The sequence below is a fragment of the Nomascus leucogenys genome, chromosome 4 (assembly GCF_006542625.1).
Source record: "Nomascus leucogenys isolate Asia chromosome 4, Asia_NLE_v1, whole genome shotgun sequence".
NCBI classification, from domain to species: domain Eukaryota; kingdom Metazoa; phylum Chordata; class Mammalia; order Primates; family Hylobatidae; genus Nomascus; species Nomascus leucogenys.
Genome location: NC_044384.1, coordinates 103,986,262 through 104,002,295, shown reverse-complemented (window position 1 = coordinate 104,002,295; position 16,034 = coordinate 103,986,262). Strand labels below are relative to the sequence as shown.

The 16,034-nt window shown below is 38.8% G+C and overlaps 1 protein-coding gene across 3 annotated transcripts in view; it reads right to left on the bottom strand.

Annotated features, from left to right (window-relative positions):
- The window catches only part of SMARCC1 (SWI/SNF related, matrix associated, actin dependent regulator of chromatin subfamily c member 1), a 198,928-nt gene that overhangs the window by 80,928 nt on the left and 101,966 nt on the right, over positions 1 to 16,034 (bottom strand). For all 3 annotated transcript variants that reach the window (XM_030811904.1, XM_030811906.1, XM_030811905.1), the window contains exons 15-19: positions 13,119 to 13,190; positions 10,899 to 11,012; positions 9,337 to 9,490; positions 8,188 to 8,301; positions 3,358 to 3,417 (exon numbers count right to left, since the gene is read on the bottom strand). In XM_030811904.1, the coding sequence (XP_030667764.1) occupies positions 3,358 to 3,417; positions 8,188 to 8,301; positions 9,337 to 9,490; positions 10,899 to 11,012; positions 13,119 to 13,190 (514 nt within the window). The remainder of the gene's footprint in view (positions 1 to 3,357; positions 3,418 to 8,187; positions 8,302 to 9,336; positions 9,491 to 10,898; positions 11,013 to 13,118; positions 13,191 to 16,034) is intronic.

Below are 16,034 nucleotides of genomic sequence, written 5' to 3'. Positions count from 1 at the left end.
GGAGATCGAGACCATCCGGGCTAACATGGTAAAACCTCGTCTCTACTAAAAACACAAAAAAATTAGCCGGGTATGGTGGCAGGCACCTGTAGTCCCAGCTACTTGGGAGGCTGAGGCAGGAGAACAGAGTGAACCCAGGAGGCGGAGCTTGCAGTGAGCCGAGATCACGCCACTGCACTCCAGCCTGGGCGACAGAGCAAGACTCTGTCTCAAAAAAAAAAAAAAAAAAAAAAAGAGAGAGAGAGAAACTCTTACAGTGATATATAAATGTTAATAAATTACAAGTTTTATTTGCAGGCATAGCCTTTATGTCTATTAATTATCTAAGGGAAAATAAATAGCATGAGAAAGCAAAGCATGCATGACAAACACTAGAGCTATCACGGGAGAATCAGTGAGCTCACAAATTCAAGTCTTGTCACTTTCAAGCCCAAGAATAATTATAAATGAACAAGAAGAATACTGCAATCAGTTGTGGACTTAAAAGAAATTGTGAAGGCCAAGCGCAGTGGCTTGTGTCTCTGTAATCCCAGCACTTTGGGAGGCTGAGGTGGGCAGATCACGAGGTCAAGAGATCGAGACCATCCTGGCCAACATGGTGAAACCCCGTGTCTTCCGAAAATACAAAAATTAGCTGGGTATGGTGGCGCGTGCCTGTAGTCCCAGCTACTCGGGAGGCTGAGGCAGGAGAATCGCATGAACCCGGGAGGCAGAGGTTGCAGTGAGCTGAGATCATGCCACTGCACTCCAGCCTGGGTGACAGAACAAGACTTAATCACTGTGGAACAGAGTGGCTCCATTATCTCTCTTTCATTGTGGTGCCCTGATTATATCAACAGAATTTCAAACTTCCATAAAGACTGTCATGGCCTTTTATAGCTACTTATTCTTTTTTGTTGTGCTGTTTTGTTTTTTTACCTCAAACTTTAGACTTTATATGCCTACTCATTCTAATGACACATTTTCAAGTAGAAATTCCCCACACCTTTTTACAACTGAAGTCTTATTCAAACAGGCCATCATCATCTCGATCTTACAGAGTAATTTCTTTTTAAAAAGTTAATATAAAACCTTACATTATCCTTCATTTCTACCGATTAAAGATCTTTTTCAAACTGCATTCCTTCATCTATCGTATACATTCCACTTTGACTATTTCCAAAATTGAAATGTTGCCTCCAATATTTAAAATAAGATAACAAGGAAATGAACATGACCAGATATTAACCTTGAGCATTTACCCAAAAACTGTGCTTTGATAAAAGACTTTATGAAACAAGGTCTTTTAAAAATCAAAGGGGTGGGCTCAAGAATACGAGAAATATTTGGAATGCTCCCTGTGTGGTATATTTGTTTAATAAAATAGTATGCCAGCCTGAGCAACATGGTGAAACCCCATCTCTATTAAAAATACAAAAAAACTAGCCAGGCTTGGTGGTGCACACCTGTAGTCCTAGCTACTTGAGAGGCTGAGCTGGGAGGATCGCCTGAGCTCGGGAAATTGAGGCTGCAGTGGACTGAGACTGCACTACTGCACACTAGCATGGGGGAAGGGAGTAAAACCCTGTCTTATAAATAAAAAAAAAAAAGGTACGATGCTATTTTGAAAACAGCAAACCCCAATGAGTCTACCAGATTTATCAATTTATTAGAAAGAGACTATATTTGATTATAAATCCATTTAAAAATACTCATCTGACTTCATATTCTTAAGCTATTAAGTATCTCTAAATAAACTATATAAATCGAAGATGTTAGTGGTAAACACTGATGTGGAGAAGTCTTTTATTTCTCTTTGTGTAACTGCAAACAATTCCTGTTGACTGAATTGCAAGTTTAAAAGAAAAATCAAACACTTCACAGATTCCACCTGCAGGAGAGAAAATGCACTGTTGTGTAAGAATACTGTGGTTTTCTTGGATGTCTTTAGTGCAAACAGTAGCTCAGTCATTCTTACCTCACTTTTACTACCTACTAATCTTAAATGTGAAAAAGGAGAAAAGTTTCAGCATCAATGTGCAGCAGGAAAAAGAACAATTGTTGCTCCAGTCATTGTTACACAACTTACTTTCTCTCCAGAGCCCAAAGATTCCAACAAAATAGCAATACAAAAGTGTGTTTATAGTCACCCACAAGTACTGAAAACACGATTCATTTTAATTAATATTAAAATCTAGTAGATATGGCTATACAAAATAGTCCTGAAATTGAAAGTGAGTCAGTCAGTACCATAGGAAAGATATTAAATAAATAAGTAAAAAGTGAGTCAGCAAAGCTCTCTGCGTATCACTGATACTGAACGGGCATATGAGAATATATTAAAATAGAGGCAAAAAAACACAAAACAAGGGATTGTTTTGATTTTAATCACAACAGAGAAAGATAAGGTTAGGAGGAGAAGCAGAAAACAGCAAGAAAAAGTAAGAGGAATACAAAAAAGAAATGGAAATAGTGTGATACACCAATGATACTTCTACAGTAATTACAACTATTGGAACAACCTGAAAAACCATCAAAGCAGTACAGCAACCAAAATGTCACCAAGTCCACTCTATGTGGTCTGGGAACCCAGAGGGCACCAGGCTCTTTTAGGAGGACTGTGATGTCAAACAATTTCCTTGGTAATACTAAGATACTACTGCCTTTTTCATTATGTTGACATTTGCATTCATGGTGCAAAAGGAGCAGCGACACCTTAGGATAATCCAGGCAATGACGCCAATTGTCTTAGTAGTCACTTTATTTCTAATTGTCACACACTCACAACTTATTTTGTTGTGAGTGTGTGACAATTAGGAATTAGCTTCACTTAAACATCCTTGATGAATCTATAAAAATTATCAATTTAATCGTCTCAATACCTAACTACATGGAGACACAGAAAAGGATTTAAGTATCAACCATCAAAGCATGATGGCTGTTCTAAAGGAAAACACATGTGTGATTGAGTTTTGAGCTCCAGTGGACACTTTTTAAAATAGAATACTATAGGTGAGTTTAAAATGCTAGTCACAGGCCAGGCACAGTGGTTCATGCCAGAACTTTGGGAGGCCAAGGTGGGAGGATTGCTTCAGTCCAGGAGTTTGAGACCCTGGACAACATGGTGAAAGCCCATTGCTACAAAAAATACAAAAATTAGCCAGGCATGGTGGCACATGCCCGTAGTCCCAGCTATTCAGGACTGAAGGTAAGAGGATCGCCTGAGCCTGGGAGGTAGAGGCTGCACTGAGCCATGTTCAGGCCACTGCACTCCAGCCTGGGTGACACAGCGAGACCTTGCCTCTAAATAAAACAAAACAAAATAAAATGCTAGTCATAGAATCTTAGCACACATCCCATATGCATTAATCTGCTTACCTCCAGGAGAAGAAGGGTCTCCTGTTCAGTCCATTCTCTTCCAGCACTAGCACCTTTACTCTAAGGAAACAAAATCAGAAATTATTTGCTCATTTTTAAATGCTGAAGATGGAGCTCAGTAGAATTCCTTTCCAAGCTCAGGGGACTGTGTTATGCAAACTATCAACGTAAGTCTTTGACTAACAGGAATAAAACACTTTAAGGAGCCTAAACTTCTAAAAGAAATGCTGGCTTATTTCAAAGACTGGCCAGGCGTGGTAGCTCATGCCTGTAATCTCAGCACTTGGGAGGGCAAGGTGGGTGGATTGCTTGAGGTCAGGAGTTCTAGACAAGCCTGGGCAACACGGTGAAACCCCATCTCTACTAAAAATACAAAAATTAGCCGGGAGTGGTGGCTCATGCCTATAGTCCCAGCTGCTCCAGAGACTGGGGCAGGAGAACCCGGGAGGCAGAGGTTGCAGTGAGCCAAGACCGCACCATTGCCCTCCAGCCTCGGCAATAGAGCGAGACTCTGTCTCAAAAAAAAAAAAAACAAAACCACAAAAACAAAAACAAAAAAAGACTTCCTGCTGTCAAACAAGCACCCATAACTATTTGGATATGTTATTTCTATTATTTTGATACTTAACAGTATCTTTGGCAAGCTAAAAAGGCATACTGTTTTACTGCATACCATAAATCAGCTCTAATATCACAAACATAATACACATCTTGGTAATAACTTGAAGAGAGTACTTCTTCCACGATTCAAGGATCAGATGTACTACAGACATAAAACACTGACAGGTTCTTGATTCCAACTGCAGTAAGTCCATATTATCTCATTTTAAAACATTTCTCAATTATAAAAGAATCTCCAAGTGAGTCCCTAAACTCAAAATCACCTTTTCAATATGAGTCCCTTATAGTTTATGATTCATGTGACGATGTGAGTATAAGAGAAATGAGACTGGCCTGTGTAAAAACTACAATTTAATCGATTAATTCATACTTCTTCATCTGCAGACCCTGCTGCATTCACTCATCTTCAGGGGACTTGATTTGTAGTATAGCTGATATTATCATGCAGCTATAAACATTACTAAATTCAAAATATACATTCTAACATATTTCCCTCTCTCAAAACTCTATTTTGAGAGATTACCATTTAATAAATAAACATTTCTACAATCTGTGATTTTCCTGTATATGTCAATAAAGTTTCTCAGTTTAGATAATTAAAACTCTCAGTGCATTAGTGCTACACATTGCATGAAAAAAATTACATTCTGTATGAAGGAAAAAAGAAAAAACAAAAATAAAACAACAACAAAATTAAACCCTGATTTGCTACATCTCTGGTGCATTCAATTCATAGCATTCTGACATATGCTGTTCATTTGCAAAAAAAAAAAGAAAACAAATAATGCATCAAAAATAAGTAGTCTTTTAACTAAAGAATAAAAACAGTTGACCTAAGCATTGCAGAATTAAGAATTAAACTCCTACAGTATGGCTTTGTGAGAAAGAAAAGATGCCTGTATCTATAACAGAATATACAGCTCAGGTCCCCAAGGATTACTTTTTTTTTTTTTGAGATGGAGTCTCGCTCTGTCGCCCAGGCTGGAGTGCAGTGGGGCAATCTCGGCTCACTGCAAGCTCTGCCTCCTGGGTTCACATCATTCTCCTGCCTCAGCCTCCTGAGTAGCTGGGACTACAGGCGCCCACCACCACGCCTGGCTAATTTTTTTGTATTTTTAGTAGAGACGGGGTTTCACCATGTTAGCCAGGATGGTCTCGATCTCCTGACCTCGTGATCCGCATGCCTCAGCCTCCCAAAGTGCTGGGATTACAGGCGTGAGCCACAGCACCCAGCCCCCCAAGGATTACTTTAAGATAACCAAAGGTTCTTTTAAAAAAACAGAATCAGAGGTAATCACCAATCAGATTTAGAGCCCTAAGAAGAACAAAATTCATTAACATTTAACCTAAATTCTGAAGAAACAAAACCTGAGCAAACATAAGGAAGATCTCTACAACCTAGACACAGACATTTATTTATAAGGTAGGTCCTCAACAACCATTTCTCCACTTCTCAGCCACAAAGTGTAGAAAGAATTTTTTCTGCCCCACAGACTTAAGTCAATGTTTCTTCTTCTTTTTTTTTTAGATGGAGTCTTGCTATGTCACCCAGGCTGGAGTGCACTGGCATGATCTCGACTCACTGCAACCTCTTCCTCCTGGGTTCAAGCGACTCTCGAGCTTCAGCCTCCTGAGTAGCTGGAATTACAGGCGGCTGCCACCATGTCTGGCTAGTTTTAGTATTTTTTTTTTTTTTTTAGTAGAGACGGGGTTTCACCATGCCCAGCCCGTTTCCTCTCTTGATAACAACTGGCTCTACAACCTAAGCCTAATCAGAGCCCACAAAATGACTCCTGAAGCTTCCATATGATTTTAAAATATTTTTTTCTTGTATTAGTCTGAGCATGGTGGCTCATGCTTGTAATCCTAGCACTCCGGAAGGTCAAAAAAGGTGGATCACTGGAGCTCAGGAGTTCAAGACCAACCAGGAGAACACAGTGAGATGTTCTCTCTTTAAAAAAATAAAAATAAAAAAAAAAGCCAGGTGTGGTGGCTCACACCTGTAATCCCAGCACTTTAGGAGGCTGAGGCAGGAGAATTGGTTGAACCCAGGAGGCAGAGGTTGCAGGGAAGACCGCACCACTGCACTCCAGCTTGGGCGACAGAGCGAAACTCTGTCTCCAAAAAAAAAAAAAAAAAGGCCAGTCCCAGTGGCTCACGCCTGTAATCAGAGCACATTGGGAGGCCAACGTGGGTGGATAACCTAAGGTCAGGAGTTCAAAGACCAGCCTAGTCAACATGGTGAAACCCTGTCTCTACTAAAAATACAAAAATTAGCCAGGCGTGGTGGCACACTCCTGTAATCCCAGCTATTTGGGAGGCTGAGGCAGAAGAATCACTTGAACCGTGGAGGTGGAGGTTGCAGTGAGCCAAGATCGCGCCACTTCACTCCAGCCTGGGAGAAAAGGGCAAACTCAGTCTCAAAAAAAAAAAAATTCTTTTGTATTTCTGGAGGTATGATACACATACAATAAAATACACAATTTAGTATAAAACTTGACACAATTTAACTTATATGACAATGTAATACTCAAATCAAAACCCAAAAGGCTCCCTCTTTTAAACCTCAATTGATAGCCACTCAAGAAAGTATATACTAGTCTGACTTCTGCAACCATAGGTTAGTTTTTCTTGGATCTGAATTTTGTATTAACAAAAACAGGTGTGAACCACTGTGCCTGGCCAGAAGATGTCTTTTATACTGACTCACATGTTGACCTTTTTTCTATCACTCTTTATTCTTCCATTAGATCCAGTCAGGCCCCAAAATGTTGTGTCAAATTATAGTTTACCTTGAATCAGGACTTCTGTCATGTTTCTAAATAATGTAATCGTTTTAACAGTTTGTTCAATTTAATCTCCTTCTGCCTTTCTGCCATTCTTGTAATTTCTACACATTATAAATCCCAAATATTATTCTTTAAACAATCTGTATTACTTTACATTTAACCACACAGATTACCCTTTTCTCTGCTCCTTATTCCTTCATGGAGTCATGTGCTTTCATCTGGGATCATTATCCTTCATGCTGAAGACATTCCTTTACTTATACTGTGTGCTAGTGATAACTTCTGTACATTGTGAATGCCTACAAATGTCTTTATTTCACCTTCAATTTTGAAAGTAATGTCTACTGGATAGAGAATTCCAGATAGATAGTTTTTCTTTTACAATTTAAAAATGTCCTTTGGCTTTGATCATTTTTGTTGAAAAGTCAGCTATCAGTTTTATTATCGTTCTTTTGAATTTAATATGTTCTTCTCTACCCTCACCCCCACCCTCCATGTCTGCTTTTAAGATGTTAGTTTTTAAGAGATTAAGCATAATGTACCCGAGTGTGGTTTTCTCTGTATATAAATTTGGATCTGTTCTTTTTGTGTGTGTGTTTTTCAGTAGAGGCAAGGCTGCTCTTGAACTCCTGGCCTCAGGCAACCCTACTGCCCTGGCCTCCCAAAGTGTTGAGCTTGGCCTGGCTCTGTCTTTCTTGTTTTGTGAGTTGGTATCTTTTTATTTGTTCTGAAGTCTTTTTAGCCATTATATATTCAAGTATCACTCCTCCTCCATTCATTCTCTTATGGGTTTCCAATAATAAACATTAATTCTTTGGACTGTATCATTCATTTTTCTTTTTCTTCTTTTAATAATAGAGACACAGTTTCGCTATGTTGTCCAGGCTGGTCTCAAACTCCGGGGCTCAAGTGATCCTCCTGCCTTGGCCTCCCAAAGTGCTGAAATTACAGGTGTGAGCCACCGTGTCCAGCCTGAACTCTATCTCACATATCTGTTCCACTCTCCTCTCTTTGTCCTGGCCCCTCCCTACCTCAATCCAATTTTTTCTCTTGGTACTTCAGTATCAATACATCTACTAATTTGTCTCTGAGTTCACTAACCTGTCTTCTGCTGCATGCAGTCTGTTATTAAACCTATCAAATAATTTTAAGTATACTTTTCAGTTCTAAAATATTCATGATTCTTTTCACAGATTCTAATTCTCTCTTCAAATTCTCCATTTTCCCCTCGAATTTCTCTAATAGTGTTATTTTTAAAATACCTATCTACTAAGTCATATAGGAATATAAAAGCTAAGATAAATGATAATTGTTTTTAAAAATACCATCAGATTTGAGTAGAAAGCTCAGTAGATGTATCTTAGAAGGACTAAGATATGCTGGATTGCAGCCTACAGGTGATTAGAAAAAAAATCCTTACCTTTGCTAATGTTTTCTTGGAGTAAATGTCAGTACGGAGACCAAAGTTCTGCAAATCAATTGGTTTTTCCTTGTTTTTCTCAGGAAAATTTAGCATCTGTTGAGCAGCAGGAACCTGAGTCAAATAAATGATAAATGGCTGAGTTAGCCTCTTTAAAGTCAAGAAGGTCAATGTTTTTTAAAATTTGTTTGGACCAGGCGCAGTGGCTCACACCTGTAATCCCAGCACTTTGGGAGGCCGAGGCAGGCGGATCACAAGGTCAGGAGTTCAAGACCAGCCTGACCAACATGGTGAAACCCTGTCTCTACTAAAAATACGAAAATTAGCCGGGCGTGGTGGCACGCGCCTATAATCTCAGCTATTCAGGAGGCTGAGGCAGTAGAATCGCTTATAACCCAGAGGTGGAAGTTGCAGCGAGCCAAGATCATGCCACTGCACTCCAGTCTGGGGAACAGTGCAAGATTCCGTCTCAAAAAAAAAAAAAAAGTTTAATATTGGCACTTAAACCACTCTTGGTGGATTTCCTACAAAAAACAATAAATACCCACACTTCTACACTATACTTCTAACAAAAATTCAACATATAAGTCACATTTTGGTGTCCCTTTAAATCCCAGAAAGGATAACAAATTTTCATTACTATCTTCTATTTCACAATGGGACAAAATTTATACCTTAGGTTCCTGTAAATCCAACTTAATGCTATATACAATTTGTTTGACATAATCTGTTTGATAACGTATATATGGATATCCACTTTACAAATCTTAGGACAAGTTATAAAGATTTCTTTGCTTCACATTTCTAGAACACAGATTGAAGGAAGGGAAAGAAGATTTTGCATCATCTGCTTACTTATGAGTGTCTTTTTGATGAAAGAAGGATAAAGGGAGTTATGCATATAAACGAAAATTAATAATTTGACAGAGTAAGGCACTGGGTCTTGGGACTGGTGGGACAGCATTAACTTAAACACTATATATTCTTTTGGATGGTAATACTTACAGTACACCAAAACACACACACAAGCATCAAAGAAACAGCACTAATAATAGCATTATAGTACAATAATAATTATTTCTAAATAGATATGCTATAAATGGCCATTTGTTACTATCCAGGTCTGATGAAAAGTCAACATTAATTTACCTGAGGTGATCGAAGATGCAGAGGCACAAGCCCAGAGGGGGTATCAGCTAATACATTAAAATGAGGAGTAGGAGGAGGTCCCATTGCCATGGGTCTACTTTCCGGGTCAACTTGGTAATTAACGAGTCCCCATTGCTCTAAAAAGGCATGGACCCTAAAGAATAAAGCTCGGAAAGTTAAAATCTAAAGAATCAACCTTATGTGCTTTATTATCATCATCATGCCATTAAAAAACAGAAACAATGAAACAAGTAAATGTTCTCAGCAGGCTGTCAAACACCACAAACTACTTGACAGATTTTGTTTGTTATGTGAGGAACAATTTCTACAAGCCACAAGTAATGTTGATAACACAGCACCCCCCGGCCAAACCTATTACAAAGCCTAATCATTTTAATCACAGAAATGAGAGCACAAATACACATTTAGGTCCATGGTAATAAAAGAACTCACACACAGACCAAATACACACATAAAAAAAAATCCGCATTTTTTGTGACAGAGTCTCGCTCTGTCTCTAAGGCTGGAGTGCAATGGTGCGATCTCAGCTCACTGCAACCTCCTCTGCCTCCTCGGTTCAAGCGATTCTCCTGCCTCAGCCTCCCAAGTAGCTGGGATTACAGGTGCCCATCACCATGCGCAGCTGATTTTTTGTATTTTTAGTAGAAATGGGGTTTCGCCATGTTGGCCAGGCTGGTCTCGAACTCCTGACCTCAGGTGATCTACCCACCTCGGCCTCCCAAAGTGCTGGGATTACAGGTGTGAGCCACCATGCCTGGCCGTTTTTTTTTTTTTTTTTTTTTTAAATTTCGGCAGAGCAAGGGCGCAGAGCTTATCCACTCCCAACCTGAATCCACTCCATCCCTGGTTATTTTATGATTTGACTAAAAATTTTAAAATGTGAACTGTAAAATCTAGAAAGCTAAATTAAATATTTTTTTTTTTTTGAGACACAATCTTGCTCTGTAGCACAGGCTGGAATGCAGTGGGACAATCTCAGCTCACTGCAATCTCTGTCTCCTGCGTTCTCCTGCCTCAGCCTCCCCAATAGCTAAGATTACAGCCATGTGCCACCATGCTCGGCTAATTTTTATATTTTTAGTAGAGACAGGGTTTCGCCATGTTGGCCAGGATCGAACTCCTGACCTCAGGTGATCTGCCCGCCTTGGCTTCTCGAAGTGCTGGGAATACAGGCTTAAGCCAACACACCCAGCCTAAATTAAATATTTAAAATTTTCAATCTCTAATGCTGAACACAGTGCTCACGCCTGCAATCACAATACTTTGGGAGGCCGAGGCAGAAGAATCACTTGAGGCCAGGAGATTGAGACCAGCCTTGGCAACAACTGTGAAACCCCATCTCGACAATAAAATTAAATTAATAAAATAAAATAAAAATAATTAAATTGAATGAAATGAAACAAAATATAACCAACCCCTAAATGATATAACTAAAATTAGGTGTTTTACCCAGATGAAACAACCAGTTTAATCAAGCAAACATTAGACAGCATGCATAAGTAAATTCCTACAGTTAAATGTCTCAGAAAAAGTCAGTTTACCTCATCACAGCACACACATCTCCAGTCAAGTTCCTCCGACAAGCAGTGCTAGTTAAATACTCTTGGGGGTTTAGGCGATACGTGTCTATCATAAAATTTCGGTATGCCAAGTATCTAAAAAGCAATGGCAAAATTCATAAGGTGGACACGTATCCTTTCAGAAACAATGTTACTTAGAAACTCAAAAATCTTCAGATTCCTTAAAAATACAACAACAAATTAAGAGCATAAAAAACAGTGATATTATATTGTGCATTTAAAGTTATGAGTGAATTCAGAACCACGAATATGCAAAACAACTGTTTCTTAATGTATAGTAACAAGTAATCTAATGACATTAATGTGAAGTAACATAAATTCAAACTTGGTCATGGTGGTAGTTAACTGCAGAATTGGAAACTAACACGTGGTTACACAGGCTATCTGCCTACCACATAGCTATACTTTACTGTGTGCAGGGCACTGTTATAAGCAATATATGTCTGACAACTGAATCCTCATAATCGCTCTATATTGCAGGTAGGGTCTGCTATCATCCCATTTATGGGTGAGGAAACAAATACTGAGTTGTTAGAGAATATGTCCTAGCCACAGGGTTGGTAACTGATGGAGCCAGAATTCAACACAGCCAGTGTGATGGCTCTTCAATCTATGCTCTCAACCTCTGCTGCCTATCACTTCTGTATTTCACACATGTTAGGTGGATTTGGCTCTGCAAATAGCTATGTAATTTCTCATGGCAGTTCTTTAAGGGAGATCATGGCTGGGCAATAAGTAGAATCCATGAGACCAAATTCAGAAAAGAACATACAAAAATGGAGAGAGAAATTGAGATTCTGTTACAGCAGATACTAAGGACTTCTGTCACAAAATATAGTACTTAAAAACAAGAGTGTTAAGGACTTTGAGACCTAGCAACAGTTCTTGGCACACAAGGAAAACAAAACTCAGGCAGCCAAGATCACACCACTGAACTCCAGCCTGCATGACGGAATGACTTTGTCTCAAAAAAAAAAAAGTAACAGATTAATACCCTGATTAATACATAGGAGGGTATTTACAGTATTGACAGGTATGTACTTATATAGAGGGACGAGGGTTCCAGAAGTAAATACTGATGAATCACCAGGGAAAGACAAGAAGTACTTCCTGCCAAACTTCTTCCTTCCAATAAGAGTTTTTCTATTTCCAATGCAAAAGCACAAAAATCCTTTATGCAATTAAGCTTAATTCACTTGCAGCTGTATCATCATATCTCTCTTTTAATTAGCAGTCATACATCAGGAAGATATTCTACTTTCTCCTGGATGAACAGAAACAATCCAAAACATACATACACACACAAGGTGAAAGTTGTTAGGACAGGCCGGGCTTGGTGGCTCACACCTGTAATCCTAGCACTTGGAGAGGCCGAGGCAAGTGGATCACTTGAGGTCAGGAGTTTGAGACCAGCCTGGCCAACATGGTGAAACCCAATCTCTACCAAAAATACAAAAATTAGCCAGGTGTGGTGGTGCATGCCTGCAGTCCCAGCTACTTGGGAGGCTGAGGCAGGAGAATAGCTTGAACCCAGGAGGCGGAGGCTGCAGTGAGCCGAGATTGCAACACTGCACTCCAGTCTGAGTGACAGAGCACGACTCTGTCTCAAAAAAAAAAAAAGGAAGAAAGAAAAAGAAAGTTGTGAAGATAGACCTGAATTCATTATAGTAAAAATTGGTTTAAAATCCAAACTTTAACTCCAAGAGCTGATGTGCATATAGCTTAAGGTTTAGAAAGAAAAGAATACCCTAGGCAACATGGTGAAACCCCCGTCTCCACCAAAACATAAACAGATAGATAGATAAATAAATAAACATCAGCCAAGTGTGGTGACATGTGCCTGTAGTCCCAGCTACTCAAGAGGCTGAGATGGGAGGATCCTTTGAGTCCAGGAGGCAGAGATTTCTGTGAGCCAAGATCATAACACTGCACAACAGCCTGGGCAACAGAGTTAGACCCTGTCTCAAAAAAACACCAAAAAAAACCCCCCAAAAACAAAAATCAAAACTAGATACAATTTCCTTTGTACCAAGGAATGCTATACAAATGAGATATGAACACTGTTCTGAAAGGAGTATTTGCAAACTTCCAAGAATCAGCAATAAGGAACTCAGGTGGATGCTTGAAGAGCCCCTACCGCACACAGGCAAATAAACAAGTTTTCTAAAACACTGGCCTCACATTTCTGGAGTCTTGGATTTGTTTTTTCCATTGAAGAACTCAGGAAGAGCACGCCGTTCAATCACATGAATACTGAAAAGAAGAAGAAGAAAAAAAGATTTAGGAGTCTTCTTTTTAAAAGAATAAAATCATTAAATATTCTAAGTAAAAGTGATAAATCCAAAACCTGAGTACTGCTTGCCAAAATTAATTGGCTTACACCAGTTTCTATGTATTAACAGCAACAAAAAAGTTAAGGAAAGCTTTCTCTTTCTCACTCCCAAAACTTACTGTAGTTTTTCTATTCCCATAACCAAACTAAAAAACTACTATCGAAACACTGAAAACTATACATTTTATTATTTTTTGGGATAATACATCATAACCAGATAAGAAGCCATAAGATATGAAGAATTCTTTGAAAAATGGTGACAAAAACAAAGCAGCTGGCATGGCATGGCAACAAACTGATGAAACAAATGACCAGAGTAGAGACAATGAATTTGCTAGTCTCAGCTTCCAAGGCTGTTAACATAAGTGAGCCTTTGTCCAGCCCTCAGAAACACTGTGATAAATTAATAACATTTAGTTTTTAGTTTTGGTGGAGGTGCTGGGGAGACACATTAATTTTTCAAAAATTTCAGTATCAATTGCTTTTAATAGTATCACATAAGTACATTTTAACAATATATACAAATGCTAATAATTTTATGAAATGTTATAGGTCATAAGCAGAGATCAGGTAAAATGACCAGGCCTAACAGTAAAAAAAGAACCAACTGTATATCTAGCACAAAGTTTCTGCTGCTAATACAAGTGTGTATTTCTTCCTGATGACATTTTAGTTTCTCAGTGACTTTCCAGATATGCAACATGTAAGTAGTGGTTGCATGGCAAAGAGCAAATCAATGGTCTGGGAATATAATTCAAACTATTCACTCTTTGAGTATTTGGTAACATTTAAATTAAATTGGATCTGTAGGGTCAAATACTATAAATACAATGAATTACCTGCAAACTTCTAGAAAATTTCTAAGATGAATTAATGCTATATAAATATATATAATCACTTTTAAAAGAATAACCATAAGGAACTAATTACATAATTCTAATATAACTCCTAATGTTTTCATTGTTACAGGTTAGGAAAAGCCCACTTTTAAAAAAATTCTGTATCATAACTAATATTTCTATTATCTAACTGCATGTAATGTGACATGCAAGGATGATCAGGCAAATGAAAACGTTTCTGTAAACTATAATCTTACTATTTACTGTAATGATGTTTCCATTTTCTAATTTTATTTAATTTTTAATTAAAAAGAAAATCACACACACTTTTTTTTTTTTTTTGAGACAGTGTCTCATCCTGGGTAGCACGGTGAAACCCCGTCTCTACTAAAACGACAAAAAATTAGCCAGGCATGGTGTTGGGTGTCTGTAGTCCCAGCTACTCGTGAGGCTGAGGCAGGAGAATGGTGTGAACCCGGGAGGCGGGGCTTGCAGTGAGCCGAGATCGCACCACTGCACTCCAGCCCGGGCATCAGAGTGAGACTCCGTCTCCAAAAAAAAAAAAAAAAAAAAAAAAAAAGGAGAGAGAGAGAGAGAGAGAGAGAGACAGGGTCTCACTCCTGTCACCCAGACTGGAGTTCAGTGACAAGATCATAGCTAGCTCACTGTAACCTGGAACTCCTAAGCTCAGGCAATCTTTCTGCCCCAGCCTCCAGGATAGCTGGGACTACAGGCATGTACCATCACACCTGGTTAATTAAAACAATTTTTTTGTAGAGACGGGGTATCACTGTTTGGGCTCAAGCGACCCACCAGCCTCAGCCTCCCAAAGTGCTGTGATTACAGACAAGAGCCATAGCACCAGCCCCCTTTATCTAATTTTAGAGAAAAAGAATGCCGGTTTTTCATGTGTGTCCTCTTAGGCCATTGTACTAACGAGTTTTAAAGTTTGTCAATTTTAACAGAACAACTCACTATTTTGGAATAATTAAAACAGCAAAAATATCTAAAGATAGAATATGTTTTTTAAAAGTAATTTACTGTTTACTATTTAGTATGTCATATATTAATAATTGTTTATGAAATAAAAATTGGTCAGTTGACAAAAAACATTAAAAATACATAAACATAATTTTGTGAGCCAAAAGCAAAATTGTGAATGTTTAAAAATTCTGACTGTTAAACACACAATTGCAAATGATAACAAGACTGAGATACTTCCAAATGTTTAAAAATAATTAAAGATAGTAACAAATGTAGTGAAGACTGATGTTCAAAGAGATATGTACTTATTCTGTTCCAGGTTATATTTACTGAAAACATTCAGAAATAACATTCGGGTTTTTTGTGTGTTTGTTTTTTTTGAGACAGAGTCTCGCTCTGTCGCCCAGGCTAGAGTGCAGTGGCACAATCTCGGCTTACTGCAAGCTCCACCTCCCGGGTTCACGCCATTCTCCTGCCTCAGCCTCCTGAGTAGCTGAGAATACAGGCAGGCACCCACCACCACGCCTGGCTCATTTTCTTTTTTTGTATTTTTACTAGAGACGGGGTTTCACCGTGTTAGCCAGGATGGTCTCAATCTCCTGACCTTGTGATCCGCCTACCTTGGCCTCCAAAAGTGCTGGGATTGCAGGTGTGAGCCATCGCATCCGGCCTATTCAGTTGGTTTTAAATGTACTCAGGGAAGTCTCAATATTTGAGCCATAGAAAGATGTCAGACAAAAATAAGGCATATCAAGTGGTTCAGTGACTATATTCTTTTAAATTGTCTTCAAAAAGACTTCTGGACATACATGGATTTTAAAAATCACATTCATCCTTTAAAAATAACATGGTAATCATTGAGAGCAGGCAAAAGGTAAAAAAAGTACCCCAAGATTGGCCGGACACAGTGGCTCACACCTGTAATCCCAGCACTTTGGGAGG